Consider the following 16,465-nt stretch of genomic DNA (forward strand, 5'->3'; position numbering starts at 1 on the left):
GGGGGGGGGGGGGGGGGGGAGGGAGAGAATGTCTTTGAGGTAGAGGTAGTGCATGAGGAAACAAGCCCAGACAGTCCTTGTATGTTATGTAAATGAGGCTTTTGCTCCTCCGTGGGTGGAGATTTTAGTATGAAAATGACGTAAAGGTGACTGTAGGTCACTCCATGGTCCATCAGTGCAGGCAGGAGTCGGGGGTTAAGCTCCAGCTGGTCTGGGTGGGGTCTGGGCTGCCAGAGCTGAGCCTCCAGGCAGTGGTTACTGCGTGAAGGGGTGTTTCCAGTACTGGGTTATGCCCGTGGGGTCTTTTGCCTGAGTTAAGAGATAAGCTGGAAAGAGTTTAATGAAAAATGTGGGACAAAGATCACTGGGTATAAGCAGTAAAGGTGAGGTCTGGGGTCTAGCTGGTGACGGAATGACATAATCTGACTTACATTTTTAATAAAATTTGTGTTGAGGAGAGACTGCAGGGACAGCCAGTACAGAAGCCGAGAGAGAAAACCGGGGCCGTGCGGCAATCCAGGCCAGCCACGACGGAGATGTGCCACCAGGGTAAGGAGTCTAACCGAAAAGATCTAAGGGTGGAGCGACAGGACTTACTGGTGATGTGTTTGCCAGGGATGAGAGAGAAAGCAAGGCCTCAAGGATGCCTGCAAGGTTTTCGGCTGGAGAAAAGCAGACAGCAGAGCTGCCATTAGCTGAGACAAAGTTCGCGGTGGGGGGGGGGGGCCCTATTCAGAGATCGCTATGGCGGACTCTTGAGCAACAGGGGCTTGAACCCTGTCGGTCCGCTTACGAAGACTTCTTACAACACAGTCCTGATAAGAGAGTTTTCTCTTCCTTATGGTTTCAATGGCATTTTTAGTTTACTTTATTGTAAGAAGACAGTACATGATATACATAACATACAAAATATGAGTTAGCCAACTGTTTATGTTATTGATAAGTCTCCCACTCAACAGTAGGCTATATTAGTTAAGCTTCAGGGGAGTCAAAAGTTCCGTGTGGATTTTTTATTGTGCAGCATGGGGTGGTGCTCCTAAACCTTGCCCCCAACGTTCTTCAAGGGTCAGCTGTAATTCCATTTAGCACGAGCTAATTTGAGAAGCGTATTAGACATTCGGGTGCAGATGCTGAGTAGGTAATTGGAAAACCAGATTTGGAATTCAGGCTGTAGGTCTGAGCCAGATAGAAATCTATGCTTCAGCGGTACACTTGTACATATATTTTAAAGCCAGGAGCCTGTGTGACATCTCCCAGCAGAAATAGGGAAAATAGAAGGTATGAGGACTGATCCCTGGGGCACTGTGACATTTAGATTTGGGGACCTGAGGATAAACCAGCAAAGAAGACTGAGAGGGAACGGAAACAAGAAATGTGTCCTTGAAGACAAGGGAAGGAGGCATTTGCAGAAGGAAAGTGTTGACATGACAAACGCTGCTTTCTGATGGCGAAGTGAGGGGACCGACACTTGATGGTGCCACGTAGTCACGTGGAGGTCAGTGAAGACCGTGACTCATGAAGTGATGGAGTGGAGGTCTGACAATAATAATAATAATAATAACAACATTATTATTATTAGTATTCCCCCAAACATAAAAACAAACTCAAAATGGATTAAAGACCTAAATGTGATACCTGAAACCATAAAATTCCTAGAAGAAAACATAGGCAATAATCGGACGTTGTCTGTAGAATGTCTAGATATGTCTCCTTTGGCAAGGGAAATGAAAACAAAATTAAATTCTTGGGACTACACCAAACTAAGAAGCTTTCACACAGTGAAGGGAACCATCAACAACAAAAAGACAACTTACTGAGTGGGAGAAGATATCTGCACATGATATACTCAGTAAGGCATTAATATCCGAAGTATATAAAGAACTTATATAAACCAACATCAAAAAAAAAATCCAATTAAAAAATGGGCAGAGGATATGAACAGATATTTCTCCAAAGAAAACTTACAGATGACCGACAGACACATGAAAAGATGCTCAGTGTGACTCATCTCCAGGGAAACACAGATCAAAAGCACACTGAGATGTCCCCCTACTCGTCAGAATGGCAAAAATCAAACCCACGAGAAGCAACAAGATTTGGCGAGGGTGTGGGGAAAGGAGCCCCTGCACTGCTGGCGGGGTGGCAAGCGGGGTGCGGTCACTGTGGAAAACAGCATGGAGCTTCCTCAAAATGTTAAAAATGGAACTGCCCTATGATCTGGTAATTCCACTACCAGGTATTTACCCAAAGAAAATGAAAACACTAATTCGTAAAGATATATGCACCCCTATGTTTACTGCAACATTATTTATAATAGCCAAGATATGGAAACAGTCCAAGTGTCCACTTGTAGATAAATGGATATATATGTACATATATATATACGCACACACAATGGAATATTACTCAGGTGCACAATCATTTTAAGATAATTTGTAAACATTACAAAATATACTATCTACCATATAGGTACATATTTTATACATTACCACATCATATACAACTTCTGTATTATAACTTATACCTGTAATAACTTATATTATACATTAAGTATACATATTCATTTATGTAAGTGTAATTTAATTATGTATTATGTACGCATATATTATACACTTACGTATATGAACAATACTGGCTTACGTGAGAAAAAGCTTTCCTAATTAAATTTTCTAATTAAACCAATTAAACGTCAAAGAATACACAAAATAATTAATATTTATTTAATACCTGTTAGGTCCTGTGCTAACAGCAAAATAAAATCTGATTGCATACATGAATTTATTTTCCTTTTCACCTATCCAAACAGACTGGGCTACTACTTATTCTGTAAAAAGGTTCATACTGACTGGGTTGCAAGTCAAAGCAGAAAAACTACTATAGTTAGAGGAAAATCAAGTGCCTGGAGTCTATGGATTTTACAGGAATGGAGAGAGCATGAGATCTGAAAGTGAGAAAATCTAGATGGAGTTCTTGACCCATCCCTTGGAACCTACGTGTCCTTGGGCAGGATATGTCTCCCCAACCTCAGATTTTCATCTGTAACATACAAGCTGTAACAATGATAACGTGCAGGGAGCACAGATCAGGTGCCAGGCTAAGTCCTTTACCTGCACTACGTCATTTACCCTCCACGTCCACACGGCGCGGGAAGCACTGTTACATCCCCATCTCTGCGTGAGGAAACTGGGGCCTGCGAAGTCAAGCAGCTTGTTCAAGATCACACAGCAAGCAAGTACGAGGCAATGGCGGAAAGGCTAACTTCAGTGCCCATGACCTTAACTGCCACACTATGCTATCTTATCATAATACAATGTGATGATCAAAGTAGTTAATGTATGTCCACATGCTTAAAGCACTTTATACACATTGTTTTTACCTCATTAAAGGGGGTATGACTAACCAACAGAGGGCATCGCGATATAGACATAAACATGGAGACTGTGAATCAGGGGTCCCGGGATTCTCATCCTGATTTCTCCACAAATAAGCTGAGTGATGGTGGCAAGTCACTTAACATGTGGGGCCTACATTTTCTCAATATATACCAATACTTAAGTATCACTGAGGTCCTTCTGTTTATGCTCTTTTGCCATCTTATGTTCTCCTGGACCCAGCTTTCTCTCACATGCTGGCTCTAAGTGTCTTCTCACAGGAGACTCTGCTGCATGTCCCTCCCTTGTCCCGGCTTCTAAATGCCTTGAGTTCCCATACAAGATTATCAAAAAATAGAACATGCTCAAAAAAACTTCTGTAAACCATGGAAAGTGGTATCTTGTTTCTTTCCAAAGCTTTATTTACTTTGTTTTGTTTTGAGTAGGTGACGCATCTGCACTGTCCGAAAGTAAAAGCCCTATCACGAGGCACACACCGGGGAGCCCTGCTCCCTGCCCTGCACCTGCCTAATGTACGCTACTGCTCCAGGTCTCTCTACACAAGTCCAAGCCAGGGGATTATATTTACTTTCTCCTCTTTCTTACACAAAAGATGATACATTATATTCACTTCAATTTTTCACTTAATAATATCTTGGAAATCACCACACGTCAGTAGACAAAGAGCAATGTTTACTTTTTTTCCCCAGCTCTGTATTATACCATTGCAGGGTAGTACCATAGTTCATTTAACCTCCAGATGACGGACACTTTGATGGCGTTTAAAAAGTTTTTTTAATGTTTATTTATTTTTGAGAGACACACACAGAACACAAGCAAGGAGGGGCAGAGACAGAGGGAGACACAGAATCAGAAGCAGACTCCAGGCTCTGAGTTGTCAGCCAAGGCTTGACACGGGGCTCGAACCCATGAACTGTGAGATCATGACCTAAGCTGAAGTCAGAGGATCAATGAACTGATCCACTCAGGTGCCCCGAAGGGCATTATTAATATTTTGCTAATACAGACAGTGATGCAAGTAAGTAACACTGTGCACACATCAGTTCATATTATACACCTGTACATACAGGGCTGGCAGCATGGAGCCTGCTTGGGATTCTCTCTCTCTCCCTCTCTCTCTGCTCCTCCCCTGCTTGTGCTCGCTCTCTCTCAAAATAAATAAACATTTAAAAAAAGAATAAAAAATGAAGGTGAAATGCTGGTCAAAATTTAAGGTAAGTGTGACAGAAATGGATTCTTCAAAGATCTCAAATCAGAAGCTATGCAACAGGGTAATATTCAGAAACTCCTGTAAATAACAACTGACATTGAAACAGAAAAATGTTTTTTGTAACCCGAAGCTTAATGTCAACTACATCCAAGGAAATCTGGCAATTGCTTTCTAGTTACTCAGTCTTAATCCAAAGAAACCAATCGCCGCGCTACTGGAGACTGACCTTAAGCTATCGCACAACACCGTTGACTCAAGTTTTTTTTACTGTTATTTTTTCACTCTAGTCTCGTCTGAGTAGGAACCAAGGGCAGGCCACCGCGAAACGAGCCACTTTGACACGCAGGTGATTTCAAGCTTCTTCACAAAAAGACTCAGAATGAAATTTTGACCTTCTTTCTTACTGCCTAAAAGAACAGAGACAGAGGACCTGCTTCAGGAAGAGTGGGCAACACAGATCCCTACCTTACAACACGAAGGAAGTAGGTATGATGGACAGGGACCTGCATTACAACAGGAAGGAGGTACGGTGGGCAGGGACCTACCTTACAACAGGAAGGAGGCACGGTGGACAGGGAGAAGCCTAGCAAGGCCCACTTGATCAAACTCCCACTGTTTCTGAATAGTCCAGAAAAACATCTGTTTACCAAGTATTTATTTGGTAAAAATATTTTGGTAAAAATATTTGGTAAAATATTTTTTACCAAATATTTGGTTAAAAAAAGAATATTTATTCTTTTTCATCTTCCTGTGAATTGTTTTCTTTTCCTTTCAAGTTCCAGACCCCCTGGCCCCTTTAGGAGGACATATATACCTCATTTTGACGGTCTTTGAAATCTTAGGTCTTTGTGGATTCCTTGTACACACAAAATTAAACTTGATTTTCTCCTGTTAATCTGTTGCATGTTAATTAAATCCTTAGATCAGCTAGAAGAATTTTGAAGGGTAAAAGAAAATTTTTCCTCCCTAACACCAGCATATCAGTAACTCCAAATTTAATACCACAAATTAACTCCAATGACAAAATACACATTTAGTGTCTTGAACAAATATCACAGAGCAAAAACGGCAGAAAAAAAGATGAAAACAGAAGTGGAGGCTATCCCTCTGTATACTGAGTTAATCTCTTTTCACATATACACACTCATGTGCCCAAGGACACACTCATCGGCACATGCATTTCCTTCAGATTCCAAGAAGTGAAAATGTTTAGATTCCATGCTATTTCTTCCCTCAAATCTAAAGGTGAGGAAGTTCATTTTTGACAGAGTGTAACATAAAATATGTAGTACTTCTGTGCATGTATATTATAAAAACTACTATACTGAAGGCCATCTAATATCACTTCTTTTGGTAACACCCCAAACCTCATTTAATTTAAATATAAACTGCACCTCACTCCACTCATCAGTAAAATGGTAATGATGCTGATAACCACCTCACAGGGTTTTTGTGAAGATTAAGTATCTCAAAACATGTAAAGCATCTAAAAAAGTGCTTTGAGCAGAGTAAGCACTCAATAAATGTTAGTTATTACTACATTTATTCTTTTGCTGGTAATACATGTCAGTGACTGTGGAATTTTTCGTAAGCATAATGGTAAGCACAATACACGTTACTCCTCGATGTTGCAGCAAGTCTTGAAGCCTCAATCAATGCATAGTGATCGAAATCAGCCCAGAAAGAGTGATGACGGAAAAGATCCTCTACTTGTTAGTGTTAATGCTGAACTTGTTTCATATTTAAACTCAAATGTGGGAGGAAAAACAATGGCCAATATATGTGTCCATGCCCTGATTCTTGGAACCCGTGAAATGTTACCGTATACGGCAAAAGGAATTTTTTCACATGTTACCAGAGGTAGGGACCTTAAGAATGGAGATTATCCTAAGCCCCAACAAATTACATGAGTCATTAAAAGTGAAAACAAGATGGATGCCTGTTGTCCCACAAACATTTATGACTCAGTCTGGGCCTGAGGCTTAAGAAGACTTTTGAGCTATTGGCAAGAAAATCCAATCACAGGTTATCGCTCAAGGGCAAGGATGAGTCTGTCTCCCGCCTCACACTTATGTGTATAAATGCTCTAAGTGGTTTTCTCATGCTGCGGGGAACTACATCTTTTGGAAACTCTTTTGGCAAAAAACAGTGTGGTCAAACTTAAGAAATTAAAAACATAACCTGTACAACATTTTTAAAACTGTAGAGTTGGAGGAACTTCAGACCACTTTCTTCAACTTAATGAAAATGAATGGACATTGTACAGTTTACCTCCTTTGATAATGATAGTGCAAATAAGGAGTTACTAGTAATGTATGCGACCACAATATGGTCCTGAGTGCAAAATATGCCAACACTGAAATATCAGAATTCTAAAAACATCTCAGGGGGTAGTTGACATACACATAAATCTAGTTAGAAAGCTTTGATCTACCTTGTGGAGTACTTAAATTTTAGAATAAAGTAAATAACCTTTATTTTTATTTTCAACTACAAGTTGTTTTCTGTAAAAATTTTTAAGATTTACTGATACTTTATCACCTAGTACACTATTTTTATAAGTGTTCCCCAATTAATTGGAAAATCAGATTATTTAACTAAGTATAGGTTGCTATACCTGTCAAATTTATTAAAGTCTTACTGAATGTTTAATGTATTAATTTCCAAAATAAGTATGCTACCAATCTCTCAATGTGATTGCATATTTGCCCATTTTCCCATGAAACTTTTATATATAACATATAACATACATATATACTATGTTCTTAGACACTATAAGTTTAGAGTTGCTAGAATTCCAAATTAACTTAATGCTTCACATTTTTTAGTGACTCTATTTATCCTTTACAATGCATTTTTTCCTGGTCCATTTAATTGGGTTTAAATAAACTCCTCTTAATTGGACAGCAATATAGCAAGGTACTTACCCTGTATTTTTCTATCCTTTTATACCTTTTACAATTTTGATCTCTTCTAAATGTGGTAAAGTCAGAATTTTTGCATTTTATTTATTTATTTTTTGATGTTTATTTATTATCGCTTCTCGGCCTTTTGGCTAAGATCAAGTGTTGATGTTTATTTATTATTGAGACAGACAGAAACAGAGCATAAATGGGGGAGGGGCAGAGAGAGAGGGAGACACAGAATCTGAAGCAGGCTCCAGGCTCTGAGCTGTCAGCCCAGCGCCCGACACGGGGCTCGGACTCACAAACCGCGAGATCATGACCTGAGCTGAAGTCGGACGCTTAACCGACTGAGCCACCCAGGCGCCCCAGAATTTTTACATTTTAAATGGGACACCTGGGTGGATCAGTCGGTTAAGTGTCCGACTTCAGCATCAGGTCATGATCTCGCGGTTTGTGAGTCCGAGCCCCGTGTCGGGCGCTGGGCTGACAGCTCAGAGCCTGGAGCCTGTTTCAGATTCTGTGTCTCCTTCTCTCTGCCCTTTCCCACTCGTGCTCTCTTTCTCTCTCAAAAATAAACATTTAAAAAAAAAGTCTGCCTTTTTGTTGGTATAGTTAATCCATTTATTTTTGATATATTGGGACTTGTTTTCAAGATTTCATTTTATTCTTTTAAAATATGTGCTTTCAAATGTTTTTTTTTTCCTTCTTTTATTCTTTTGGAGATTAAATTATATATTTGTCAAGACAGAGGCTAAGCTGTGGTAACAAGAAGTCTTTAAAACAAGTACCTGAAGTAGCATCAATGTTAACTTGTCCTCCATGGAACAGCGCAGCCATGGGTGGGGAACACTGGCGGACAGCTCTGCTACACGATGTCCTACGGGCACGCAGGCCGGTACGCTGGCCCTGATAGTCTGTCACCTTCAATCTTTTGCTTCCATTTTGCATCTCATGTGATCATACTAATTGGTGCCACTTTCTAGCTGGTGGGAAAGGAAAATAGAAAGGAAAATAAACGGCTTCCTTTAAAAACGGTTACTGATTGTGCTTGTGTGGCTCTGGCAAAAGCCATTACGGGGACGAACTCACCTGCAAAAGCAGCTGGGAAGCATGGCCTCGAGCTGGCCAGCCATGTGTTCCGCTAAAACTCAAGATGTTCTGTTACCAAAAAGAAGAAAGGGAGAGAGGATCCTCTCAATAACACTTTCACCCTGATTACTAATTTCCTGTTTCATGTGATATATTGGCTCAGGCATGTAATTCTATTTTGCTCTTATTTTTATCTTTTCAGGAGATCGTTGTTATTATTTCACATTCAGTTTTTATTTAGATTTACCCATATGGTTGCTAATTTTTTTGTTTTATCATTTCTTCTTGCCTCTTAGTCCTTCCTTTTGGGTTCAAGTTCACTATTCTTGAAGAACATTATATTGGGTGTCTATCACTGCATAACAAATGATTCCAAAGCATAATGAACTGAAACAACATTTACCATCTATTTCTGGATCTGGTGCGTCTTCACTGGGCCCACTGCTTGAGGGTCTCTCACAGGCCATAGTCAAGAGGCAGCCGGGGAGGCGGTCATACCCTCAGGCTCAACCGAGGGGGTATCTGCTTCCCAGCTCACAGGGATGGTTGCAGACAGGATTCAGTTCTTTGCAAGTGGATCGCGGGACTAACGCCTCAGTTCCTTGCTGCTGTTCTTGGTTCTTTGTGAGGCGAGCCTCTCTGACCTGGCAGATTCCTCGTCACAGTGTGTAAGCCAGGAGGGTGGCAGAGGAAGAAAGCTATCAAGACAGAGTTCGCAGCCTTCCATAACATAACGCAGAAGTGACACCATCAACCTCTTTCTGTTTTCAATTTTTAGGAACAAATCACTAGGTGCAGCCTGCCCTCACTCAGGAGGGGGGTATGACTCCAAGGTGTGAATCCAGCAGGTGGGAATTACTGAAAGCCATGGGAGAAGCTGCCTACCGTAGACACACTCTTTGTAAATTCTTTCGGTGAGTCAGACAGCAACAGCTCTATTAATTTCTGTTGGTTTAAAAATGTCTTCATTGCAGTCTCCTTTTCTTTCCTTGTGTGACTCCAAATAGAAGTATGTTAGACCATGTGGTATTGTTCAACAGGCCAATGATGCAATGTTCTTACGTTGTTCTAGTCTTTTTGCTCTGTGGATGTCACTCTGTGAACTTTCTATTGCTGTGTTTACAAGTTCACTGATCTTTGCTTCTGCAGTACTATTAACTTCTAACCTTTGTATATTTAGACATTTAAAACACTTCCAAATGGCTCACCATCAGAGGATAAACAGAGTAGAAATCTGATAATATTTAACCTGAAGAATACACGGGTGCCTATGTGGATCAACTGGTTAAGTATCAACTCTTTTTTTTTTTTNTGGCAGTCAGCACAGAGCCCGACGCGGGGCTCGAACCCACGAACCGCGAGATCATGACCTAAGCGAAAGTCGGACGCTTAACCGACTAAGCCACCCAGGCGCCCCTAGCATCAACTCTTGATTTGGGCTCAGGTCATGATCTCACGGTTCATGGATTCAAGCCCCGCATTGGGGTCTATGCTGATGGCACAGAGCCTGCTTGGGATTCTGTCTCTCTTTCTCTCTCTCTCTCTGCCCTTCCCCTGCTCTCTCTCAAAAATAAGTAGATATTAAAAAATTTAAAAAAACCAAACTGAATAACACAGAAAACACCATGTTTCAAACTCTTGACACAGCTAAATACCCTACTCAGAGGAAACTTAAATACTTAGAGAAATTACTTATTTTAAAAACATGATTGGAAATTAATGAACTAAGTATCTAGATCAAGAAGTTAGAAACAAAACAAAGTAGTAAATCCCAAGAATGTGGAATGAAAGAAATTATAAAGATAAATAAGATTAGAAAACAGAGATAAAGCACAGAAAATCACTGTCCAAGGCTGTTACCTGAAAAGACCAATAAAACAAACTTTTGCCAAGATTAAAAAAAAAAGAGCCAGAAAATAATCTAAGAAATATGAAAAGTAATGTTAGTTATAGATATACCAGGGATTTAAAAAAAATGTTTTATTATTTTTGAGAGAGAGAGAGACAGCATGAGCAGGGGAGGGTCAGAGACGGGGGAGACACAGACTCCGAAGCAGCTCCAGGCTCTGCGCTGTCAGCACAGAGCCCGACGCGGGGTTCGAACCCATGAACTATGAGATCATTACCTGAGCCAAAGTGGGACACTCAACCGACTAAGCTACCCAGGCGCCCCCAGAGATTTTTTTTTAAAAGATAAGTAAACACTGGGAAAAAACTTATGCCAATAGCTTTTAAAAATTTAGGTGAAATGTACTATTTGTTAGAAAATTATGACTTTTTCGACTAGCTTTTGAATAAATAGCATGAGTAAACCTGTAACTACAGCAGACAAATCAAGAGAAAGAATCAAGCATGTATCCTCCCTTTCCCAGACACAGTCTGTTTCAGGAGATCTGAACAGAGGGTGAGGCCAAGTCTGACTTTTTTTTCTTTTCAACGTTTATTCATTTATTTTGAGTGAGTGAGGCACGGAGAGAGAGAGCGAATAGGAGAGAGAGAATCCCAAGCAGGCTCTGCGCTGTCAGTGCAGAGCCTGACACGGGGCTCAATCCCATGACTGAGACTGTGACCTGAGCCAAAATAAAGAGTCGGATGCTTAACTGACTGAGCCCCCCACGCGCCCCGAGTTTGCCTGAAGCAGTCTTACTAAAGAAGTAGTCTAGATGATCAGTGAAGAAGGAATGATAAAATGAGAACCCCCGTATTTTACAACCCCAAGCAAACTGTTCATTGGGAGGGACTAACATGACAAAAAAAGATGAGCTGTGATGAACATTTGGGGGCATATCAAACAGTTTAAAAGTACATAGAAAGTAACCTTAGCAAAGCACTGGGACCTGATACCGAGCAAGTCACTTGCTCCGAGCTCTTGTTTGCATGTAACAAATCAAGTGTAAGCTGTGACGGAGGGATTTACAGCGGGCAGGTCGGCTCACGACGGTCGCCTGCATCAGAGAGCGGTTCCTCCGAGGACTGAAAGGAGCGTGGGGGGCGGGCGGGGNGTGGGGGGCAGAGCTTGGGGGGCTGCTGTGCATCCAGCTGCATGGTTTGTTTTACTCTATTAACAAATGATGAGGAAACGTCCTTCAAGCATTTTCTCGATCGTGTAGGTATTTTAATAGGATCGCCTGCTGGCAGTGAGGAGGGTGTCTCAGAGCAATTCTGATGACACTGCAGGCGGGAAAATCAATTAAGACAAAGATGGTAGTTTAGGGGCGCCTGGCTGGCTCAGTCAGAAGAGTGTGCAACTCCTGACTTCAGGGTTTTGAGTGTGAGCTCCATGTTGAATGCAGAGATTACTTAATAAACTTAAGAAAAAAGAAAGAAAGAGACAAAGATGGCAACTTAAATATCAATTATATCTTTAAATTTAGGAAACACACCAGTATTAGCCATATTAATAAATCACTTGGGTGGTGGGGGCACCTGGGAGGCTCAGTAGGTTAAGTGTCTGACTCTGGATCTCAGCTTAGGTCTTGGTCTCAGGGTTGTGAGCTCAAGCCTCATGTTAGGCTCTGTGCTGAGTGTGAAGCCTAGTTAAAAAAATTACAATTAAAAAATAAATCACATGGGGGTGGAGTAATNCTTGAGATGAAACATACTTAGGTCTAATTTTGTGCTCCTTTTAAAATACTTAATTTCTAAAAACAAAAAACCCAAACAAACAAAATTTAGATAATTTCTGACCTTATCCTTAAACTACACAGGCCATGTAGAATTTTAAGCATTTATTATTGAATATGGAGTTGAAAAACATGACATATAAAGTACACATTAATAATATAAAAGTTACATGAATCACCTATGTAACTATACAATAAAACACAATAAAAATATCATTTCTTGTGTTTATGCCCTGGACTTGGGACCAGGGAGACCCAGATTTACAGTCTGGGTCTACAAGTCACTAGCAGTGTGATTCTACGGAAGGCACAACCACAGTGCACCTCAGTTTCCTCATCTGCAAAGCAAGCGGGCAGGGGCTGTTGTTTGCTGCTATGTCTCTAGCACCAGCATGGAGATTTACATACTGCATATCTACTCTACAGAGTTGCTGTGATATTGAAATGAGGTAAGAATTGTGCAAGTTCCCAAGTCAATTTTTTAAAAAAATTTATTTATTTGAGAGGGAACACGCGGGGGAGGGGCAGAGAGAGAAGGGAGAGAGAATCCCAAGCAGACTTCCACACTGCCAGCATGGAGCCCCACGTTGGGCCCGGACCCATAAACCCTGAGATCATGATCTGAGCTGAAACCAAGAGTCGGACACTGAACCAAATGAGCCACCGAGGCGCCTCCTAACACGTTTCTTAATAGACTGTCATTAAATGGCTGCATTGTGCCTGGCCCTGTACCAGGTGCTGGGACTATGACAACGAGTGAGACTGCATCCTTCCTCTAGGGAGCTTCCGTCTAGAGGAGCTATGGAAAGTATGTGCGATGGAAACCACAGTCCCGTGAAGTTCAGAGTAGGTGCTCAAGAAACACTGAATCTGAGTTTTTGTGACACTTTTCAGTTTACAATGCACTCTCGGGAACATTATTCTATTTGAAGTAAGAGGTACAAGTTATATAAGAAAGGACAAAGATCTCAGGCATCTAGCAGAGGGATGATCTGTTGAGATAAATAGGCACCACTTTACAGGAAAGAATTTTAAATGAGCTTCAAAATATGGATGGATTTCAACCCGAGTGAAGGATGGAGGGGGAGGGGAGCTTTAGAAGAAGAAAAATACATAAGCAAAAGCTCTTCCTAGTTCTGTATTACTTTTTACAGTACCCGGGGACCACATGTTTATAAATCCTCTCTGGAATACTGCTGAATTGATATTTGTAATCTTTGGAATCCACCCTTATCCATCTTTCAAGAACTGGAGAGCACTTTTTTCCATCTTTAATTTTCACTGACAGGCTTCATGAATTGTCGTGATTACTAAGGAAGTCACAGGACAATACTAACTTATTCATGACTATTTGCTAAACACTTGATGTACTCAAAGCCCTGTAGCTGGTAGTATGGGGGCTACTGAGATGAACAATGCATACAAACAACTATGCCACAAAGCAGAAAGCTGGAAGCGCCAAAACCCAGCTGAAGCTGCATTTGCAGAGAGAATGTCTACACTCCCCTGCCATCCCTGATTCCTTCCTACAGTGAATTCATCCTACTTTGAAGATTTGATCTTACAAAAAAAAAAAAATTAATTGTTCTTTTACAACCTCCTCTTTCTGATTGTCAGGGTCTGTGGTGTCCTTTCCAGCCTCAAAGTCTTTTTATGGGAAAATTTAGGCAATTTGGGAGCCACAGGACTGCCATCTCTCTGCCTTTGGGTTCAATACCCACCGTACGTTGTCTCCAGAAACTTTACTCAGGTCTACCTCTTCTTGTTCTGACTATTCTTTGAAGTAACTTCTATTGTATTTAGCATAACTACAATATCCACCTGACTTTGGCCTTTAGCGTCTTGAAAGATGGCCTTAGGGAAGAGGGTCAATGCTTGTGACGCACTGTCTTGCTGGGCATATTTTCCTGTAACCCTCAGAATGGCCCTGGACAGCGGGAACATCTTATCAGTGTTACAGTGTTTCTGTAACCTCTGATCCTTGAGAAGGGTAATTTATCCAAGGTCTCAGAGAGCTTAAGAGTGGCAGACCTTGGATCTGAACATTGCTATTTATGACCTCCAAGCCCCATGCCCTTTCAACCGCAACGTATTAATCTTGAGAACGTGTATTTTTTTTTTTTTTAATTTGGTTGTCTTCGTGTTTGTAGAAGTCTTTAGTAAAACCTCAGTTCAACCAACAGTCTCCAAACTCTTGGATTTCATGTACTGAACCAGCCTTTGTTTGCCGGGGATTCTTATCCGTGCTTTCCCCAGTATCCCCGGGTTTATTGATCATTGCGATTGTTTAGAGCTTTATACTCACAAGTGTTCCTCCGTGTATCACTTCCGTTGGCACTATGACACTTCCCACTGCCCTTGTTTGACAAGGCCCAGAGAGCCCCCTCAGCCTACTTGGAACCCCAGGATGACAACCTTCCACGTTGCTTTTTATTTTAATAGGAAGGAGGAGAAAGCAGGTGCGGAACACGGGAAAGAGGTGTCGTTACCTGGGGCTGTTTCGCCGCATCCTGCCGTCATGTTCAGCCATCCTTTAAAACTCGCCGTCCCGCCACCAGGGACCGCGTGCCCCTGTGAAGACAAAGCCGGTGCGCGGGGGCAGCAGCGCAGCGCCCGNGCTTGCGGGGCACGGGGACCTGGGACCCCCGGGCCGCCCGGAAGCCGCGCGCTCTGCCGCGCTCGGGTCGGCTGTGCTTTGCCCGCGCGCTGACCTTTGCTTCGCCCGCAGCCTGCGTTGACCTTCATAAAATGCTCCCCGTCGATGTCCCGGCCCGCACGCTTCCTTCCGGGCCTTTCTCCTGCTCTGTCTGGCGTCCCGTCCCCGGTCCTTTGGCGGGAGTGTCCGTCTGGGGTACACCCTCTCTCCAGCTCACGCGGGGCCGAGTCCCGGCGTTGCACGGGCGAGGCCGGGCTCGAAGCCAGGCTTCGGCCCTTAACGCCTGACTTCCTCCAGCACGATAAATCTCCGCTTCCCCACTTACGAAGGGGGCCTAACTCACGCACAGGCCTCGCAGGGTTCCGTGAAGAAGACGGTAGTGAAGATAATACGGGTGGTCTTGTGTCAGGCACGAAGGTGAGGGCTCGGTGGATGCCACCTGTTGGCAGCAGCTACTTGGGCCCACAGCGTTGTGTTTTGGATTAAATGTTGAAAGATGTTAAAAAAAAAGTTTTTTTTCCCCAAAATGTTTTGAAGATTTGTATTCTTGGGTATATTTGCGTTTCAAAGACACGATTTCCTTAGGTATATTGGAGATAAAATTTGCTCCCAACTTCAGAGCGCGGTGGCGCCTTCTGTCATCTGCAGATCTCAGAACAGTTCTCTGACCCCTTGTTCTTAGCAGGAAGCAAGAACCGGCGGGAGAGAGTGCTGGGTTTGCTGCCTCTTCTCGTTTCTTCTTGCTAAGGTCCCTGAGAACGGGGCCTAGGACCGAGTCCCTTCCCCCCCTTTAATACTGTTATCTAGTGCGTTGCTGGGTACATTTTTGTTGCATGAAGTGAGGGAGATCGTGGAGAAGGCAAGCTGGATTTATTTGCCCCTATTTCCTTGACACTTCCCTGCGTCTACCTCTCCACATGGGTGTCTTTCTGCAGTGGATGCATTCTTGAAAAATGGTGTATACATGAGGACACGTTATATCGAACTTATTCACGAAACTAGTGTTTAAAGGGAACACGAATGCTTTTGTAAATCGCAGTTATCTCTCCCAAATTTGTGAAGCTTGAACTTGGATATAGCAGGTTGTCTTAAAGGGAAGCACATCTGTTCTTTTGCCTCCTAATCCTGCTTTCCTCCTCTTTGGCACAGTTTCAGTTGATGGCCATGTGCCTTGTATCACAGACTTTGGAACTAACAACTAGAGTTTCCAGCTCTTACTGTCTGAGATTTGTGTTTTCCACTATGGTTATGACTGTCCACATGTGGCTCTTTAAGTTTAAGATAACATCCCTTAAGTACATTTAAAAGATTCAGTATCCCATGCTGGCTGCGTTTCAAGCACTCAACAGCCACATGTAGCCAGTGGCTACTGTATTGGACATTGCAGGTGTAGACCATCTCTGTTAGTGCACAGAGTTCCACTGGACAGAACAGCCTAAAAACTGTAGTTCTCTTTCCAAAGTTTAGCATTTAGTTTATCTGTAATTGAGAGTTGGGAAAAAAGTCTTTTGCTCCAAAATACTCCAACATAATACTTCCTTTTTTGTAGCGAGTTAGGCTCCAAAGGGCTTTCACAACAATTATTGCAC

General features: G+C 42.2%; 2 protein-coding genes across 14 annotated transcripts in view; one reads left to right on the forward strand and one right to left on the reverse strand.

Annotated features, from left to right (window-relative positions):
• Positions 1-15,065, reverse strand: part of LOC144238770 (uncharacterized) — a 73,478-nt gene extending 58,413 nt beyond the window's left edge. For 2 of the 13 annotated variants that reach the window (XM_077772663.1, XM_077772672.1), the window contains exons 1-3: positions 14,932-15,065; positions 14,710-14,791; positions 8,297-8,491 (exon numbers count right to left, since the gene is read on the reverse strand). In XM_077772663.1, the coding sequence (XP_077628789.1) occupies positions 8,297-8,456 (160 nt within the window). In that variant the 5' untranslated portion in view covers positions 8,457-8,491; positions 14,710-14,791; positions 14,932-15,065. Of the gene's footprint in view, positions 1-2,270; positions 5,010-8,296; positions 8,492-8,597; positions 8,667-9,000; positions 9,177-12,006; positions 12,131-14,709; positions 14,817-14,931 lie in introns of those variants that run through there. The other 11 variants (XM_077772664.1, XR_013337203.1, XM_077772665.1 and 8 more) reach the window with 11 other exon arrangements.
• Positions 5,002-16,465, forward strand: part of FDX1 (ferredoxin 1) — a 36,706-nt gene continuing 25,242 nt past the window's right edge. The window contains exons 1-2 of the mRNA XM_077772662.1: positions 5,002-5,088; positions 9,376-9,511. Of these exons, the coding sequence (XP_077628788.1) occupies positions 9,420-9,511 (92 nt within the window). The 5' untranslated portion in view covers positions 5,002-5,088; positions 9,376-9,419. The remainder of the gene's footprint in view (positions 5,089-9,375; positions 9,512-16,465) is intronic.

This window comes from Crocuta crocuta, unplaced genomic scaffold (assembly GCF_008692635.1).
Source record: "Crocuta crocuta isolate KB4526 unplaced genomic scaffold, BGI_CrCroc_1.0 scaffold854, whole genome shotgun sequence".
In the NCBI taxonomy this organism is placed as follows: Eukaryota; Metazoa; Chordata; class Mammalia; order Carnivora; family Hyaenidae; genus Crocuta; species Crocuta crocuta.